At 56.9% G+C, this 19,092-nt stretch overlaps 2 protein-coding genes across 21 annotated transcripts in view; one reads left to right on the top strand and one right to left on the bottom strand.

Annotated features, from left to right (window-relative positions):
- CYP21A1 (cytochrome P450, family 21, subfamily A, polypeptide 1) lies at positions 1 to 3,932 on the top strand. Its single transcript, NM_001099358.2, has 10 exons — positions 1 to 181; positions 581 to 670; positions 1,170 to 1,321; positions 1,463 to 1,558; positions 1,901 to 2,008; positions 2,235 to 2,321; positions 2,392 to 2,577; positions 2,919 to 3,088; positions 3,411 to 3,514; positions 3,607 to 3,932. The coding sequence occupies exons 1-10, from the start codon at positions 1 to 3 to the stop codon at positions 3,846 to 3,848; spliced, it is 1,416 nt and encodes a 471-aa protein (NP_001092828.2). The 3' UTR covers positions 3,849 to 3,932.
- TNX (avian tenascin X) overlaps positions 3,886 to 19,092 on the bottom strand; it is a 26,728-nt gene continuing 11,521 nt past the window's right edge. For 9 of the 20 annotated variants that reach the window (XM_046901516.1, XM_025155807.1, XM_025155804.1 and 6 more), the window contains 22 exons: positions 18,334 to 18,627; positions 17,700 to 17,993; positions 17,052 to 17,339; positions 16,394 to 16,687; positions 15,431 to 15,724; positions 14,797 to 15,090; positions 14,149 to 14,436; positions 13,186 to 13,479; positions 12,552 to 12,845; positions 11,904 to 12,191; positions 11,256 to 11,543; positions 10,293 to 10,586; positions 9,659 to 9,952; positions 8,696 to 8,989; positions 8,062 to 8,355; positions 6,815 to 6,939; positions 6,395 to 6,515; positions 5,911 to 6,128; positions 5,256 to 5,352; positions 4,896 to 5,057; positions 4,358 to 4,521; positions 3,886 to 4,031 (listed from right to left, as the gene is read on the bottom strand). In XM_046901516.1, the coding sequence (XP_046757472.1) occupies positions 3,951 to 4,031; positions 4,358 to 4,521; positions 4,896 to 5,057; positions 5,256 to 5,352; positions 5,911 to 6,128; positions 6,395 to 6,515; positions 6,815 to 6,939; positions 8,062 to 8,355; positions 8,696 to 8,989; positions 9,659 to 9,952; positions 10,293 to 10,586; positions 11,256 to 11,543; positions 11,904 to 12,191; positions 12,552 to 12,845; positions 13,186 to 13,479; positions 14,149 to 14,436; positions 14,797 to 15,090; positions 15,431 to 15,724; positions 16,394 to 16,687; positions 17,052 to 17,339; positions 17,700 to 17,993; positions 18,334 to 18,627 (5,354 nt within the window). In that variant the 3' untranslated portion in view covers positions 3,886 to 3,950. The remainder of the gene's footprint in view (positions 4,032 to 4,357; positions 4,522 to 4,895; positions 5,058 to 5,255; positions 5,353 to 5,910; positions 6,129 to 6,394; positions 6,516 to 6,814; positions 6,940 to 8,061; positions 8,356 to 8,695; positions 8,990 to 9,658; positions 9,953 to 10,292; positions 10,587 to 11,255; positions 11,544 to 11,903; positions 12,192 to 12,551; positions 12,846 to 13,185; positions 13,480 to 14,148; positions 14,437 to 14,796; positions 15,091 to 15,430; positions 15,725 to 16,393; positions 16,688 to 17,051; positions 17,340 to 17,699; positions 17,994 to 18,333; positions 18,628 to 19,092) is intronic. The other 11 variants (XM_025155796.1, XM_015294997.2, XM_025155803.1 and 8 more) reach the window with 11 other exon arrangements.

Consider the following 19,092-nt stretch of genomic DNA (forward strand, 5'->3'; position numbering starts at 1 on the left):
ATGGCGGTGACGATACTTCTGCTGCTACTTCTCCTGGCTCTGATCTGGGGGGGGTCAGCCAGGCGGGGGGGAGCACCGTGGGGGGGGGCCCTGCACCTCCTGCACCCAGGGGGGCCACGGCACCTCCACATCCTTGCCCGGACCTACGGGGACCCCTTATGCCTGCGCTTGGGGGGGTGTGGTGAGTAGGGGCGGCACCTTCATGACCCCCCCCCCCCCATCCCCCTGATACCCCTTGGGACCACCATTACCCCCTTTTCCCCATAACCCTTCCCTCCTTGGGACCTTGAGCCTTCCCCCTTTAGGACCCTCAACTTCACAGGCTCCCCAGAATTACCCATTGAGAGGATGGAGGAACCCCCACATACTGTCCCCCAATTCCCTTCTGCTCCCCTTCAAATTTGTCCTCTCATTCTACTCTCCCCCCAAAAAAAATAATTTGGGATCCCTAACCCCCCCCCCCCCCCAACTCCATTCTGGCACCCCTCACCTCTCCCCTCTCCCTGGTTTTTGGGGTCCCCATGGGGTCCCTTCCTTCCAACTCACTCATTTTTTGCCCCTCCCCCCCCACCCCCCCCAGAGGTGGTGGTGCTGAGCTCTGCAGCAGCCATCCGTGAGGCACTGGCACGGCGCTGGGGGGACTTCGTGGGACGCCCCCACAGTTACCTGGGTATGGGGGGGCTGTAGGGGTTGGGAGGTCCCCATGAGGGTTTGGGGTGAGTCAGAGGGGGGTCCCTGTGAATCTTCAAGGGGGGTTCTTTGGGATTTGTGCTCCTGGGGAGGGTCCCAGGAGGAGGTCTGTAAAGATCTCTATGGGTATCTGAGGGGGTTCTGGTGGGTCCTTGTAGGTTTCTGAAGGGTTCTGGGGGGTACTAATTGGTGTCTGGGGGGGGGGCCTGAGGGGTCCCCATGGCTTTTGGGTGGAGGGAGGTCTCTATAGGTCACTGTTGGGTATCTGGAGGGGGTACTGGGGGGGTCCCCATGATCTCTGAAGGGGTCTGGTTGCATTTTTTGGGGGGGAGGAGATCTCTAATAGTCCCCATGGGTGCTGGAGCAATCCCAGTGGGTGCCTGGGGGATTCTGGATGTGTCCCCAAGGATCCGTACAGCTGTCTGAGGGGTTCTGGGAGGTCACATGGGTGCCAGGGTGATATGGGTGTCACCCCACAGCGTCCCTGGTGTCGCGGGGGGGGCAGGACCTGGCGCTGGGGGATGCATCCCCAGAGTGGCGACGGCAGCGGGGGGCAACGCGGGGAGCACTGGCGCGAGCTGTGAGGCACCTGGAGCCCCTCCTGGAGCTGCAGGGCTGGGCGCTGTGCCAGGTGAGCACCCCAACACAGGGCCCTCCAACCCCAGGTGGACCCCATCAGCCCCAGGGCTGTGCTGCCCGTCCCCTTGACTCACCCCAACCCCCCTTGTGGGGCACCCGCACCCGCTCAGTGACCCCATTTCTCACCCCACAGGAGTTGAGCTCTTATGGGGCTGCCCCAGTGGACCTCTTTGAGGCGTTCACGTTCCACACCTGCAGCACCATCTGCCGCCTTGCCTTCGGGGACCTGGTGGGGATATCGAGGGGCTGCAGGGTCTGGGTGTCACCTGGGGGAGCAGGGGGACTCAAGTGCCACTACAGGGGGCTCAGATGTCCACGTGCCACTTGAGGGGTCCCAGGTGTCCTTGGGGTGACCCAGGTGTCCAAGGAGGGTGGGTCCCAAATGCTCAGGTGCCACTTGGAGTCCCAGATATCCAGGTGCCCCTGAAGGGGACACAAGTGTTGAGGTGTCCCTTTGGGAACCCAGTCACCTCTAGAGGGATCCAAATGACCACGTACCTCTTTGGGTTCAGGAGTCTCTGGGGGGACTCAGGAGTCTCTCTGGGGTGACCCCAAGCCCTGTGCCCCACAGATGCCCCCCGAGGCGGAGGTGCGCTCCTTCACGCGCTGTGTGGTGGAACTGCTGGAGGTGTGGGGCCGGGCCAGTGTGCGGGCACTGGATGTGCTGCCTTCGCTAAGGGTGAGCCCTACAGGACCCTACAGGGCATATAGGATCGGCGTGGGGCTGCGGGATATAGTCATAAGAGGAGGTGGTATAGGTCCATATGGGGCTGCAGGGGTCTATACTAAGGATGGGCTATATCGCCCTGGGGGGGGGTTATATATGGGGCTGGGAGGGAATATGGGGTCCCTATGGGTCCAGGGGTGCTCTGTGGAGCACTGGGGGGGGTCCCTGTGCCCCACAGGTGCTGCCCAACGCAGGGCTGCGGGAGCTGCTGCGCCTGGTGGAGCGCCGCGATGCCTTTGTGGAGTCCCAGATCCGATGGCACCAGGTGGGGAACGTGGGGACACAGGTACAGGGGGGGGACAGGGCCCCAGGGGGTAACACGTGTGTCCCCACAGGGCTGTGCGTCTCCCCCCAGGGACACAGTGTTGGGAGCACTGCTGGGGGGGGACCCCACTGTCCCTATGGGGCCGCTGGGGGGGGACCGCCTGCACATGGCCCTCGTGGATCTCTTCATCGGTGGCACCGAAACGACGGCAGTGGCTCTGCTATGGGCTGTGGCCTTCCTGCTGCACCACCCCCAGGTGACACCACATCACATCTGTGTCACACCCACACCTGCTTCTCCCCAGGTCCCATTCGGGTCTCCCAGCCCCATGTATCCCCAGGGCCTCCCCACCCATGTCCTGGCTGTCCCCTCCCATAGCTCCACTGCACTTCCCCATATGCATGTCACATCCATGTCCATAACCCTGTGTGCATAATGCCCCTGGTGTCCCCTGCACTGTGGCCAGTGCCAAAATGTCACGCTCATGTCACTTCCGTGTCACGCTGCTGTCTGTGTCCCCGTGCAGGGGAGGGCCACCCCACAAGTGACCCGATGTGGCACTTGGTGACGTGCTTTGACACGTGTCCCCTGTCCCAGGTGCAGGACCAGGTACGTGCAGAGCTGCGCCAGGTGCTGGGCCCCAGGGGGACCCCAAAGCCAGGGGATATGGGGCGACTGCCACTGCTCCGTGCCACTGTCACCGAGACCCTCCGCCTGCGACCCCCTGCGCCCCTCGCGCTGCCCCACTGTGCCCGGCGCCACTCCAGGTACAGCCAGTAACACCAGTACGGACCGGTATGGGGCCAAACAGACCAGTGGGGATCAGTACCAACCAGTGCGGGCCACATGTCTGCGAGCAGAACCGTGCACCACTGCGTGTCAGTATTTTGCACTAGAATGAATCATTGTAGACCAGTCTGTAATAGTGTGGACCACTACAGACCAGCATGGACCTAGCAGTAGGTCGGTCCCAGTAGAACTCATCAAGCACCCAGTAAGCTCTAGGATAGCTCAGCAGGTCCCACTATGTCCCACTTGGCCTCTGTAGGCTCTCCCAGTCCATCCTATCAGCATTCTGTCCCTTCCCAGCATTGCGGGAATCCCAGTGCCTGCGGGATCCATCGTTATCCCAAACCTCTTTGCTGCGCACCACGACCCCAAGATTTGGGACCGTCCTGATGAGTTCCTGCCCGGTATGTGTGGGTCCACCCCATAGATGTGGGCCTTGAACCCCAGGCTGGGTTCCTCCCCCTACACCCACTCTGATCTCTGTTCTGCCCCACAGAGCGGTTCCTGCAGCCGGGGGCTCCATGGCGAGCGCTGCTGCCCTTTGGTTGTGGGGCACGCTCGTGTGTGGGGGAGGCGCTGGCTCGGGCAGAGCTCTTTGTGTTTTTGGGGCACATCCTACAGCGATTCCGCCTGGAGCCACCGTCTGATGGGGCTCTGCCCCACTTAGGGGTCACTGCTGGCACCGTGCTGCGCTGTGCCCCGTTCCGCGTGCGCCTCACGCCCTGCCCACCCCCATAGCTCCTGAGCCCAGTGTGTGGGATACATGGGTCAGCACTGGCTACTCGCAGCTTTATTGACCCCATAAAGGCTCCACTGCGACCCACGACCTTTCTAGTGCTCTCAGTCACGCTGCGGTCGCAGCTTCATCTCTGTGAAGGGGATGGAGTACTCAAAGCCCTTCCAGGGGTACCAGTTGATGCCCTGCAGAAAGGAAGGGGGACTTGGTCATGCCCTTAAACAACCTACAGTGACCCTATAGACACATATAGGCCTTACAGGGGGGCCCAAAGTATCCCCTCCCCGTTCCAGCTTGTGTTCCAGCTTCCACAGCTCCTGTAGGGCTCCATATTCATACAGGAGAGACATGGGGCTAAAAGGACCTTGTGGGGGGGGTAGCCCTCCACATTTACCCCACAAAACCCCCATGGCCTCATGGTGACCCCCTCCTGTCCCATTGGGTTGATTTTATACCCCCATAGACCCCTTTACAATCCCCACAGACCCCTTTACAACCCCCATAGCCATGCCTGGTGGTCGTAGGGCACCCCATAGCGCCCATTGAGGTTGGCGTAGTGGCAGTTGCGGTACCACCAGGCTCCGGTGTAGGCGACGGCGCAGGGCCGAGGGCGGCCTCGGGGGTCGTGGTCCCGCGTGGAGAAGGGGCTCCCAGCATGGTAGGACAGTGCATCCCCTGTGGGACCCACAGCAAGGTTATGGGGACCCCTCAAGAGAGCCTTCCAGGACACCCACATAGCATTCAGAGCCCCAAGGATGAGCCGCAGACCCCCCAGGTACCCCCACATCCTCACAGAGACCACCCTGTGGGGCAGAGCCCCCCAAGAACCCCCGGGGCTCCCTGCAGTCTGGAGATCCCCAAGAGATCCCAACAGGTCAACGATCTTAAAGACCTCTGCAAGGCAAGGCCCCCTCACTGTGGGCAAAGGGACCATCCCCTACTCTCCCCAGGATTCCCCCCCCCCCCGATCTGGGTATCCCCAAAAGCCCCCCTCATGGGTCAAGGTTAACCCTAATATCCCCCAGGACCTCCCACTGCCCCACACACACCAGCTGTGCCACTGTAGGCCCCGAGGTGGAGACGGAAATTGTCCTCAGGACCACTGACGGCGAAATCCCGATAGCGGGCGAAGGCGCTGTCTGACGGCGTCCGGAGGTCCACACGCAGCTCCGTGGGCCCGGAAGCTGTCAGTGTGTGCAGCGCCGCATTCCCTGCGCCACATCCCACAGCCATCGTCATCATCCCCACCCTACACACCCACCTGGGGCCCCTGCCCCACACCCCCCACCCCACACCCCCATCAGGGATCCCACTCCACGTCCTGCAGCCATCAGCCCTCTCCACCCTGGGTGTCCCCCCCCCCCCCCCCCACCCCAGACCTCAATCTTCCCAAGTTTTGGGGTCCTCACCCAGCCAGAACTCCCCAGAAACGTTCCCGAAGCCATGGATGTACTCCTCCCACCCCCTCCAGAAGTCGGTGCCCCCATCCATGCGGCGCTGGAACACCTTTGGGGGTGGGGGAGGAGGGGCGTCAGAATCCCCTCTAGACCCCACCACTGCTCCCAGACCCCCCATTACTTCCCCCTAGACCCCCAACATTGCACCCTAAGACCCTCATATTGCCCCCCAGGGCACCCTATTGCCCCTCCCAGATCCACCACAGCCCCCCATTGCTCCCTGGGTTCTCCCCCATTTATAGTTCCAGAGGGTTACTGTGATCCCCATGGATAGTATAGGGGGTATGTCAATCTCACAGGAACACTGGGATCCCCCTGCAGTTCCCAGAATTACCCCAATTGCCCCACAAGACCTTCCCATTAACCTCCCCTAAATCTTCCAGCCTCCCCCACTCCCCCCCCCCCATTGCTTCTCAACCCCCACAGAACCTCCCCAGATACCCCAAATGCCCCCAGTTGCTCCACAGGTCTCTTATTGCCAATCCAACCCTTATAATGGCAACCATGGAGTCAGCCACCCCACCCTGTGACCCCCATTGCCCACCAGACTCCTCATAGCACCCCCTAGAGCCCACCAGACACCCTCCCCACCGCCCCGTTTCCCCACCAGCCAGCCGCCCCCATTGCTCTCCATGTCGCAGAAGACGTGCAGTGGCCGCTGCCGGTCGCCCCCGAGGAAGATGAGGACCTCTCGTGAAGGCCCCGGTCCATTGAGCTGCTCCTCAGCGCAGTCCCGGGGATGTGGGTGGGGGAGGGGTGCTGAAGGACAGAGCAGTGTAGGTGCCCCCATCCGCAGGCCCCAACCAGTTGGGTGTCCCTGTTCACCTACCAAGGGACGAGGGCATCCCGCTGTGTCCCCCCCCCTCCCCCCACCTAAGACATTCCCCTAACTAGGTACCCATTATTCAGGTACTTGGGAACCCCCAGAGCTCCCCACCCAAGGATGCAGATTCCTTGGTACCCCCCTCCATACTTCAGGACCCAGCATCCATATGTCCCCAGCACCCCAAATCATCCAGGTATTTGGGTATCCCAGAGTCCTCCACCCAAGTGCCCCTTCCCACCCCACAGGACCCCCTTTCCCAGCTCACGGGTGTCAAAGGTGGTCTCAAGGGGCTCCAGCCCCCGGCCCCAGAGCTGCACCCTATAGCGTCCACTGGGCTCCAGGCCCCACAGCTCCTTGGATGTTGCTTCAGGGGGCAGCTGCAGTGTCTGGAGGTAGACATGGGAGGATTATTGGGCTGCTGCAGGGGTCCCTAAGGGGCATTACAGGGGTGTTTAATGTCTCTGGAGAGCATAAAGGGGCCAAGGAGGAGGATGGGAATGCTGTAAAAGGAGTATTGGGGACCTCAAGGGATAGTGGGGTGCAGTGGGGTTCTTAGGGTGCTTGGGTGGTGGAGGACTTTTGGATTCCCCAGGGTGGGAGCAGGGTCCCCAAGGAGGGTTGGGGTACCCCAGGAGATACCCAGGGAGATCCCCTGGGAAGTTCAGGGAGTGCTATGGGGTATTACCTTCACGGGGCCACCGGGGGGTCCATAGATGAGGTTGTAGCCTTCAGGGGGGACATGGGGAGGTGCCCAATGCAGGTGAGCACTGCGGGGCCACAGTGTCCCCACCCATAGTGTTCCTGGGGCACCTGGCAAGAGATGGAGGGCACTGAGGCCTGCAGCCCCCCCATGGATCTCCCACACTCTCTCTCTCATCAACTCCTTTTGGACCCCCCAAAGGCCTCTAGAGAGCCCTGCTCACCCCCCACTGACCTCAAAGACACTCCCCTGGGCTCCACCCCACTGTGGTATCCCAGTGACCCCCACCCACACTACTCCCACACAGAGGGGGCATTGGGGTGACTTATAGCTATAGCTTCCCAGGGACTGCCCCACAGGGACACCTCCCACCCACGACTCCACCACACCATCAACCATTCAGCTCCCCAAGCATTTCAAAACTGCTTTCAAAAGTAGGGTGTCATGGTTTTGTAACTTCGCTATTCTTCTCTTTTGTCCATGATGTTATGATGTGGAATACCAATAGCGAAGTTACAAAACCATGACATAGGGTTTAATTCCTGGGTGATCCTACATGAAGCCAGAAACAAAACGCAATGGTCCTTCTTGGTCATTTCCAACTCAGCTATAGTCTATATTCTCAGAGTCCATCCATCCATTGCCCCAAAGGTAGATCCCACCAGCACTCAACAGTGCATCTAACAAACCTTCCAACCATCCATCCCTCCACAGAAACTCACATCCCTCCATCCAACCATCCACTCAGTCACCAGAAGTTCACCTGACAAACTATTTTTATACTGAAAAAAATTAATCCATCACATTGGTCCCCCCCAGACAAACCAGGACATGAATGATCCATCCATTCCTCCAACAAAATCTCTCTGAGGCTCAAAAAATGTTCCTATTGCCAACAGTGAGCAAGTTGACCGTGCCAGGGCCTGGCCCACTCCAAACCTGGTGCACAGAGGCAATGAGATAAGAGCCAAAAGCTCTTAATTCAAGTAGCCCTCCATCAACCTATCAGTCAATTACTCAAACAGCCAAAATCTCATCTTAACAGCCACCACTCCTTCCATTCCCCATTAGTCGCTTCATTCTTCATGCACCGATAAAGAGATCTTTCCCAAAAAGGGCACCCAGCAGCTGTTCCCATTGCCAGGGGAAAACAAGATCCCCAGTGCAGGCCACGTTTAAATTTCTACCTGCTGCAAACCCAGAGCCCACCAGGTGCCAATTCCTGCCCTCACCTGTGACAGCATCAGTGGACATGGGGCCCAGACGCTTCCGCCCCCACACCCCATACAGGTTGAACTTGTAGCGGCGGGACGGCGACAGCCCGGGCACGGTCACTGTGCGCAACCCACCGTCCACGGGCACCACCTGTGGCTGGCCTTGTGCATCCTTGTACTGCACCGTGAAGGAGTCAAAGGAGCCCTCGGGGACGCTCCATTCCAGCTGGACGGAGTCGGGGCTGACGTGGGAGGCCGTCAGCTCACCCAGGCGTGGTTGGGATGGCGGTTCCTTCTGTGCTGGAGCTGCAGCTGTAATACAAAGTTCATGTCCACCCATCCAACTATCCAGGCGTTCAACAACTTACCAAGCATTCACCCAAGCATCCACCTGTCCTCACTGAAAAGTCATTCACTCTCCCAACAAAGCTTCCATCCATATTTCAGACCAAGAAACCAAATCCTCACCACTGATCACTACCCCCTGCTCCACCAACCCTGCATGCTCCCACCCCCTTCCTACATTCCCACTCTTTGCCACAGAACGTTTCCATTTCCAGTCAGATCCCCGCCACCAGCACAGCCCATCGCACAGCTCCTGCCACGTGCCAAGCACAAGGCCCAGAGCACAGCAGCAGGCAGGGGCCCTCACCTGTGATGGTGTCAGTGGAGATGGGGCCCAGACGTGTCTGCCCCCACACCCCGTAAAGGTTGAACTTGTAGGGGTGGGATGGCAGCAAACCAGACACGGTCACTGTGCGCGACCCACTATCCAAGTGCAGCTCCTGCGGCTGGCCTTGCACGTCTATGTACTGCACCGTGAAGGAGTCAAAGGAGCCCTCAGGGATGCTCCATTCCAGCTGGACGGAGTTGGGGCTGACATGGGATGCCGTCAGCTCTCCTAGGCGTGGCTGGGACGGTGGTTCCTCCTCCGTCTCTTCTGCAGCTGCAGCACAGAAGGCACAGTGCAGGAAAAAAGCTTGGTACCTGTCAATCAGTCACATCCAACCATCCATCCATTCATCCAATCACCCTCTCTCTGTTCCTCTTTTCCATCCATCTTTTAATCTACCCCATACTCGAACCATCTATCCCAAGTGCCATTCTTCACACTGCCAGCATCCAGGCATTCAGGTTTCTGTCCTACCATTCATGCAGGGATTTACTCCGTACTTCTCCCCACTCATTTGTCTATGCAACTGCATGTTCAGTGCAACAGGCTAATAGACACTTACACCTACTTCGATGCAAGAATTAACTCATATCTGTTCATAAATCCTTCCATTCTACCACTTCACCAAGGGTCTACCTACCCATTCTTCATCCACCGATTCCTAAATTACTTTATCCATCCTTTCACTCCTTCACATATCTGTCCATCCATTCCAACAGACAATTACTCAAGCAGCCACCAACTCATCTCAACAGCCATCACTCCACCCACACCCAATTGGTCCATTCATACTTCATGCTGCGATTAAGGGATCCTTCCCAAAAAAGGCACCCAACAGCTGTTCCCATTGCCAGGGGAAAACAAGATCCCCAGCGCAGGCCACGTTTAAATTTCTACCTGCTGCAAACCCAGAGCCCACCAGGTGCCAATTCCTGCCCTCACCTGTGACAGCATCAGTGGACATGGGGCCCAGACGCTTCCGCCCCCACACCCCATACAGGTTGAACTTGTAGCGGCGGGACGGCGACAGCCCGGGCACGGTCACTGTGCGCAACCCACTGTCCACGGGCACCACCTGTGGCTGGCCTTGTGCATCCTTGTACTGCACCGTGAAGGAGTCAAAGGAGCCCTCGGGGACGCTCCATTCCAGCTGGACGGAGTCGGGGCTGACGTGGGAGGCCGTCAGCTCACCCAGGCGTGGTTGGGATGGCGGTTCCTTCTGTGCTGGAGCTGCAGCTGTAATACAAAGTTCATGTCCACCCATCCAACTATCCAGGCGTTCAACAACTTACCAAGCATTCACCCAAGCATCCACCTGTCCTCACTGAAAAGTCATTCACTCTCCCAACAAAGCTTCCATCCATATTTCAGACCAAGAAACCAAATCCTCACCACTGATCACTACCCCCTGCTCCACCAACCCTGCATGCTCCCACCCCCTTCCTACATTCCCACTCTTTGCCACAGAACGTTTCCATTTCCAGTCAGATCCCCGCCACCAGCACAGCCCATCGCACAGCTCCTGCCACGTGCCAAGCACAAGGCCCAGAGCACAGCAGCAGGCAGGGGCCCTCACCTGTGATGGTGTCAGTGGAGATGGGGCCCAGACGTGTCTGCCCCCACACCCCGTAAAGGTTGAACTTGTAGGGGTGGGATGGCAGCAAACCAGACACGGTCACTGTGCGCGACCCACTATCCAAGTGCAGCTCCTGCGGCTGGCCTTGCACGTCTATGTACTGCACCGTGAAGGAGTCAAAGGAGCCCTCAGGGATGCTCCATTCCAGCTGGACGGAGTTGGGGCTGACATGGGATGCCGTCAGCTCTCCTAGGCGTGGCTGGGACGGTGGTTCCTCCTCCGTCTCTTCTGCAGCTGCAGCACAGAAGGCACAGTGCAGGAAAAAAGCTTGGTACCTGTCAATCAGTCACATCCAACCATCCATCCATTCATCCAATCACCCTCTCTCTGTTCCTCTTTTCCATCCATCTTTTAATCTACCCCATACTCGAACCATCTATCCCAAGTGCCATTCTTCACACTGCCAGCATCCAGGCATTCAGGTTTCTGTCCTACCATTCATGCAGGGATTTACTCCGTACTTCTCCCCACTCATTTGTCTATGCAACTGCATGTTCAGTGCAACAGGCTAATAGACACTTACACCTACTTCGATGCAAGAATTAACTCATATCTGTTCATAAATCCTTCCATTCTACCACTTCACCAAGGGTCTACCTACCCATTCTTCATCCACCGATTCCTAAATTACTTTATCCATCCTTTCACTCCTTCACATATCTGTCCATCCATTCCAACAGACAATTACTCAAGCAGCCACCAACTCATCTCAACAGCCATCACTCCACCCACACCCAATTGGTCCATTCATACTTCATGCTGCGATTAAGGGATCCTTCCCAAAAAAGGCACCCAACAGCTGTTCCCATTGCCAGGGGAAAACAAGATCCCCAGCGCAGGCCACGTTTAAATTTCTACCTGCTGCAAACCCAGAGCCCACCAGGTGCCAATTCCTGCCCTCACCTGTGACAGCATCAGTGGACATGGGGCCCAGACGCTTCCGCCCCCACACCCCATACAGGTTGAACTTGTAGCGGCGGGACGGCGACAGCCCGGGCACGGTCACTGTGCGCAACCCACCGTCCACGGGCACCACCTGTGGCTGGCCTTGTGCATCCTTGTACTGCACCGTGAAGGAGTCAAAGGAGCCCTCGGGGACGCTCCATTCCAGCTGGACGGAGTCGGGGCCGACGTGGGACGCTGTCAGCTCACCCAAGAGTGGCTGGGAAGGTGGTTCCTTCTGTGCCGGAGCTGCAAGACAGGGGGAGGAATTCACAGTGAAAGCACACGCCCATCCAACTCTTCATCTCTTCAACAACCAAACCAACGTACAACCAACCGTCCAGCTCTGCTATAAGCACCAATGTACCCATGCACCACCCATCCATCCAACCTTCCATCCGTTCTGCAATAATTATCAATCATTCCTTATTCCGTTCTTCCTCTCATCTTCCATACTCCCATCTCTCCAGGCTACCCACGTCAAGAACAGGAAAGAACTTCCCTCTCTATTAAGACCACAGTAACCAGGAGTGGGCCTGAAAGGTTCCTACCATATGCCAACACAACCGTCAGCCAAAAGACATGGATGCAGCACAACAGCATGCTCACCTGTGACAGCATCAGTGGACATGGGGCCCAGACGCTTCCGCCCCCACACCCCATACAGGTTGAACTTGTAGCGGCGGGACGGCGACAGCCCAGGCACGGTCACTGTGCGCAACCCACCGTCCACGGGCACCACCTGTGGCTGGCCTTGTGCATCCTTGTACTGCACCGTGAAGGAGTCAAAGGAGCCCTCGGGGACGCTCCATTCCAGCTGGACGGAGTCGGGGCCGACGTGGGACGCTGTCAGCTCACCCAAGAGTGGCTGGGAAGGTGGTTCCTTCTGTGCCGGAGCTGCAAGACAGGGGGAGGAATTCACAGTGAAAGCACACGCCCATCCAACTCTTCATCTCTTCAACAACCAAACCAACGTACAACCAACCGTCCAGCTCTGCTATAAGCACCAATGTACCCATGCACCACCCATCCATCCAACCTTCCATCCGTTCTGCAATAATTATCTATCATTCCTTATTCCGTTCTTCCTCTCATCTTCCATACTCCCATCTCTCCAGGCTACCCACGTCAAGAACAGGAAAGAACTTCCCTCTCTATTAAGACCACAGTAACCAGGAGTGGGCCTGAAAGGTTCCTACCATATGCCAACACAACCGTCAGCCAAAAGACATGGATGCAGCACAACAGCATGCTCACCTGTGACAGCATCAGTGGACATGGGGCCCAGACGCTTCCGCCCCCACACCCCATACAGGTTGAACTTGTAGCGGCGGGACGGCGACAGCCCGGGCACGGTCACTGTGCGCAACCCACCGTCCACGGGCACCACCTGTGGCTGGCCTTGTGCATCCTTGTACTGCACCGTGAAGGAGTCAAAGGAGCCCTCGGGGACGCTCCATTCCAGCTGGACGGAGTCGGGGCTGACGTGGGAGGCCGTCAGCTCACCCAGGCGTGGTTGGGATGGCGGTTCCTTCTGTGCTGGAGCTGCAGCTGTAATACAAAGTTCATGTCCACCCATCCAACTATCCAGGCGTTCAACAACTTACCAAGCATTCACCCAAGCATCCACCTGTCCTCACTGAAAAGTCATTCACTCTCCCAACAAAGCTTCCATCCATATTTCAGACCAAGAAACCAAATCCTCACCACTGATCACTACCCCCTGCTCCACCAACCCTGCATGCTCCCACCCCCTTCCTACATTCCCACTCTTTGCCACAGAACGTTTCCATTTCCAGTCAGATCCCCGCCACCAGCACAGCCCATCGCACAGCTCCTGCCACGTGCCAAGCACAAGGCCCAGAGCACAGCAGCAGGCAGGGGCCCTCACCTGTGATGGTGTCAGTGGAGATGGGGCCCAGACGTGTCTGCCCCCACACCCCGTAAAGGTTGAACTTGTAGGGGTGGGATGGCAGCAAACCAGACACGGTCACTGTGCGCGACCCACTATCCAAGTGCAGCTCCTGCGGCTGGCCTTGCACGTCTATGTACTGCACCGTGAAGGAGTCAAAGGAGCCCTCAGGGATGCTCCATTCCAGCTGGACGGAGTTGGGGCTGACATGGGATGCCGTCAGCTCTCCTAGGCGTGGCTGGGACGGTGGTTCCTCCTCCGTCTCTTCTGCAGCTGCAGCACAGAAGGCACAGTGCAGGAAAAAAGCTTGGTACCTGTCAATCAGTCACATCCAACCATCCATCCATTCATCCAATCACCCTCTCTCTGTTCCTCTTTTCCATCCATCTTTTAATCTACCCCATACTCGAACCATCTATCCCAAGTGCCATTCTTCACACTGCCAGCATCCAGGCATTCAGGTTTCTGTCCTACCATTCATGCAGGGATTTACTCCGTACTTCTCCCCACTCATTTGTCTATGCAACTGCATGTTCAGTGCAACAGGCTAATAGACACTTACACCTACTTCGATGCAAGAATTAACTCATATCTGTTCATAAATCCTTCCATTCTACCACTTCACCAAGGGTCTACCTACCCATTCTTCATCCACCGATTCCTAAATTACTTTATCCATCCTTTCACTCCTTCACATATCTGTCCATCCATTCCAACAGACAATTACTCAAGCAGCCACCAACTCATCTCAACAGCCATCACTCCACCCACACCCAATTGGTCCATTCATACTTCATGCTGCGATTAAGGGATCCTTCCCAAAAAAGGCACCCAACAGCTGTTCCCATTGCCAGGGGAAAACAAGATCCCCAGCGCAGGCCACGTTTAAATTTCTACCTGCTGCAAACCCAGAGCCCACCAGGTGCCAATTCCTGCCCTCACCTGTGACAGCATCAGTGGACATGGGGCCCAGACGCTTCCGCCCCCACACCCCATACAGGTTGAACTTGTAGCGGCGGGACGGCGACAGCCCGGGCACGGTCACTGTGCGCAACCCACCGTCCACGGGCACCACCTGTGGCTGGCCTTGTGCATCCTTGTACTGCACCGTGAAGGAGTCAAAGGAGCCCTCGGGGACGCTCCATTCCAGCTGGACGGAGTCGGGGCCGACGTGGGAGGCCGTCAGCTCACCCAAGAGTGGCTGGGAAGGTGGTTCCTTCTGTGCCGGAGCTGCAAGACAGGGGGAGGAATTCACAGTGAAAGCACACGCCCATCCAACTCTTCATCTCTTCAACAACCAAACCAACGTACAACCAACCGTCCAGCTCTGCTATAAGCACCAATGTACCCATGCACCACCCATCCATCCAACCTTCCATCCGTTCTGCAATAATTATCTATCATTCCTTATTCCGTTCTTCCTCTCATCTTCCATACTCCCATCTCTCCAGGCTACCCACGTCAAGAACAGGAAAGAACTTCCCTCTCTATTAAGACCACAGTAACCAGGAGTGGGCCTGAAAGGTTCCTACCATATGCCAACACAACCGTCAGCCAAAAGACATGGATGCAGCACAACAGCATGCTCACCTGTGACAGCATCAGTGGACATGGGGCCCAGACGCTTCCGCCCCCACACCCCATACAGGTTGAACTTGTAGCGGCGGGACGGCGACAGCCCGGGCACGGTCACTGTGCGCAACCCACCGTCCACGGGCACCACCTGTGGCTGGCCTTGTGCATCCTTGTACTGCACCGTGAAGGAGTCAAAGGAGCCCTCGGGGACGCTCCATTCCAGCTGGACGGAGTCGGGGCTGACGTGGGAGGCCGTCAGCTCACCCAGGCGTGGTTGGGATGGCGGTTCCTTCTGTGCTGGAGCTGCAGCTGTAATACAAAGTTCATGTCCACCCATCCAACTATCCAGGCGTTCAACAACTTACCAAGCATTCACCCAAGCATCCACCTGTCCTCACTGAAAAGTCATTCACTCTCCCAACAAAGCTTCCATCCATATTTCAGACCAAGAAACCAAATCCTCACCACTGATCACTACCCCCTGCTCCACCAACCCTGCATGCTCCCACCCCCTTCCTACATTCCCACTCTTTGCCACAGAACGTTTCCATTTCCAGTCAGATCCCCGCCACCAGCACAGCCCATCGCACAGCTCCTGCCACGTGCCAAGCACAAGGCCCAGAGCACAGCAGCAGGCAGGGGCCCTCACCTGTGATGGTGTCAGTGGAGATGGGGCCCAGACGTGTCTGCCCCCACACCCCGTAAAGGTTGAACTTGTAGGGGTGGGATGGCAGCAAACCAGACACGGTCACTGTGCGCGACCCACTATCCAAGTGCAGCTCCTGCGGCTGGCCTTGCACGTCTATGTACTGCACCGTGAAGGAGTCAAAGGAGCCCTCAGGGATGCTCCATTCCAGCTGGACGGAGTTGGGGCTGACATGGGATGCCGTCAGCTCTCCTAGGCGTGGCTGGGACGGTGGTTCCTCCTCCGTCTCTTCTGCAGCTGCAGCACAGAAGGCACAGTGCAGGAAAAAAGCTTGGTACCTGTCAATCAGTCACATCCAACCATCCATCCATTCATCCAATCACCCTCTCTCTGTTCCTCTTTTCCATCCATCTTTTAATCTACCCCATACTCGAACCATCTATCCCAAGTGCCATTCTTCACACTGCCAGCATCCAGGCATTCAGGTTTCTGTCCTACCATTCATGCAGGGATTTACTCCGTACTTCTCCCCACTCATTTGTCTATGCAACTGCATGTTCAGTGCAACAGGCTAATAGACACTTACACCTACTTCGATGCAAGAATTAACTCATATCTGTTCATAAATCCTTCCATTCTACCACTTCACCAAGGGTCTACCTACCCATTCTTCATCCACCGATTCCTAAATTACTTTATCCATCCTTTCACTCCTTCACATATCTGTCCATCCATTCCAACAGACAATTACTCAAGCAGCCACCAACTCATCTCAACAGCCATCACTCCACCCACACCCAATTGGTCCATTCATACTTCATGCTGCGATTAAGGGATCCTTCCCAAAAAAGGCACCCAACAGCTGTTCCCATTGCCAGGGGAAAACAAGATCCCCAGCGCAGGCCACGTTTAAATTTCTACCTGCTGCAAACCCAGAGCCCACCAGGTGCCAATTCCTGCCCTCACCTGTGACAGCATCAGTGGACATGGGGCCCAGACGCTTCCGCCCCCACACCCCATACAGGTTGAACTTGTAGCGGCGGGACGGCGACAGCCCGGGCACGGTCACTGTGCGCAACCCACCGTCCACGGGCACCACCTGTGGCTGGCCTTGTGCATCCTTGTACTGCACCGTGAAGGAGTCAAAGGAGCCCTCGGGGACGCTCCATTCCAGCTGGACGGAGTCGGGGCCGACGTGGGACGCTGTCAGCTCACCCAGACGTGGTGGGGAAGGTGGCTCCTCTTGTGCTGGAGCTGCTGCTGCAGCACAGAGGGAGGAATTCTCAGAGGAAGCAACCACACAACCAAACATCCATCTATTCAACAAGCAAAGCAACATTCATCCAACACTCCAGCTGTGCTCTGAGCACAAATTTATCCAAACACCATTCCATCCATCCAACCTTCCTTCCATCCGTTCCGCAATAATTATCAATCATTCCTTATAAGATTTGTCCTCTCATCATCCAAACTCCCATCCCGTTAGGCATTCCCACTCAACAAGAACAAATTGTTTCCTTGACTATTAAGGCAACATTAACCAAAAGTGGCCCTGAAAGGTTCCTGCCACATGACAACTACACTGAAAGCAAAAGAACATGGAGGCAGAACACAGCATGCTCACCTGTGACAGCATCAGTGGACATGGGGCCCAGACGCTTCCGCCCCCACACCCCATACAGGTTGAACTTGTAGCGGCGGGACGGCGACAGCCCGGGCACGGTCACTGTGCGCAACCCACCGTCCACGGGCACCACCTGTGGCTGGCCTTGTGCATCCTTGTACTGCACCGTGAAGGAGTCAAAGGAGCCCTCGGGGACGCTCCATTCCAGCTGGACGGAGTCGGGGCCGACGTGGGACGCTGTCAGCTCACCCAAGAGTGGCTGGGAAGGTGGTTCCTTCTGTGCCGGAGCTGCAAGACAGGGGGAGGAATTCACAGTGAAAGCACACGCCCATCCAACTCTTCATCTCTTCAACAACCAAACCAACGTACAACCAACCGTCCAGCTCTGCTATAAGCACCAATGTACCCATGCACCACCCATCCATCCAACCTTCCATCCGTTCTGCAATAATTATCAATCATTCCTTATTCCGTTCTTCCTCTCATCTTCCATACTCCCATCTCTCCAGGCTACCCACGTCAAGAACAGGAAAGAACTTCCCTCTCTATTAAGACCACAGTAACCAGGAGTGGGCCTGAAAGGTTCCTACCATATGCCAACACAACCGTCAGCCAAAAGACATGGATGCAGCACAACAGCATGCTCACCTGTGACAGCATCAGTGGACATGGGGCCCAGACGCTTCCGCCCCCACACCCCATACAGGTTGAACTTGTAGCGGCGGGACGGCGACAGCCCGGGCACGGTCACTGTGCGCAACCCACCGTCCACGGGCACCACCTGTGGCTGGCCTTGTGCATCCTTGTACTGCACCGTGAAGGAGTCAAAGGAGCCCTCGGGGACGCTCCATTCCAGCTGGACGGAGTCGGGGCTGACGTGGGAGGCCGTCAGCTCACCCAGGCGTGGTTGGGATGGCGGTTCCTTCTGTGCTGGAGCTGCAGCTGTAATACAAAGTTCATGTCCACCCATCCAACTATCCAGGCGTTCAACAACTTACCAAGCATTCACCCAAGCATCCACCTGTCCTCACTGAAAAGTCATTCACTCTCCCAACAAAGCTTCCATCCATATTTCAGACCAAGAAACCAAATCCTCACCACTGATCACTACCCCCTGCTCCACCAACCCTGCATGCTCCCACCCCCTTCCTACATTCCCACTCTTTGCCACAGAACGTTTCCATTTCCAGTCAGATCCCCGCCACCAGCACAGCCCATCGCACAGCTCCTGCCACGTGCCAAGCACAAGGCCCAGAGCACAGCAGCAGGCAGGGGCCCTCACCTGTGATGGTGTCAGTGGAGATGGGGCCCAGACGTGTCTGCCCCCACACCCCGTAAAGGTTGAACTTGTAGGGGTGGGATGGCAGCAAACCAGACACGGTCACTGTGCGCGACCCACTATCCAAGTGCAGCTCCTGCGGCTGGCCTTGCACGTCTATGTACTGCACCGTGAAGGAGTCAAAGGAGCCCTCAGGGATGCTCCATTCCAGCTGGACGGAGTTGGGGCTGACATGGGATGCCGTCAGCTCTCCTAGGCGTGGCTGGGACGGTGGTTCCTCCTCCGTCTCTTCTGCAGCTGCAGCACAGAAGGCACAGTGCAGGAAAAAAGCTTGGTACCTGTCAATCAGTCACATCCAACCATCCATCCATTCATCCAATCACCCTCTCTCTGTTCCTCTTTTCCATCCATCTTTTAATCTACCCCATACTCGAACCATCTATCCCAAGTGCCATTCTTCACACTGCCAGCATCCAGGCATTCAGGTTTCTGTCCTACCATTCATGCAGGGATTTACTCCGTACTTCTCCCCACTCATTTGTCTATGCAACTGCATGTTCAGTGCAACAGGCTAATAGACACTTACACCTACTTCGATGCAAGAATTAACTCATATCTGTTCATAAATCCTTCCATTCTACCACTTCACCAAGGGTCTACCTACCCATTCTTCATCCACCGATTCCTAAATTACTTTATCCATCCTTTCACTCCTTCACATATCTGTCCATCCATTCCAACAGACAATTACTCAAGCAGCCA

The sequence above is a fragment of the Gallus gallus genome, chromosome 16, assembly GCF_016699485.2.
Source record: "Gallus gallus isolate bGalGal1 chromosome 16, bGalGal1.mat.broiler.GRCg7b, whole genome shotgun sequence".
Taxonomy (NCBI): domain Eukaryota; kingdom Metazoa; phylum Chordata; class Aves; order Galliformes; family Phasianidae; genus Gallus; species Gallus gallus.

Bases quoted from the DNA above. Each gene is read 5' to 3' on its own strand.
- CYP21A1 (NM_001099358.2), top strand. From the start codon at position 1: ATGGCGGTGACGATACTTCTGCTGCTACTTCTCCTGGCTCTGATCTGG. The intron at 1,322-1,462 runs GTGAGCACCCCA...CTCACCCCACAG, and splicing joins AGGGCTGGGCGCTGTGCCAG to GAGTTGAGCTCTTATGGGGC. The intron at 2,578-2,918 runs GTGACACCACAT...CCCCTGTCCCAG, and splicing joins TCCTGCTGCACCACCCCCAG to GTGCAGGACCAGGTACGTGC.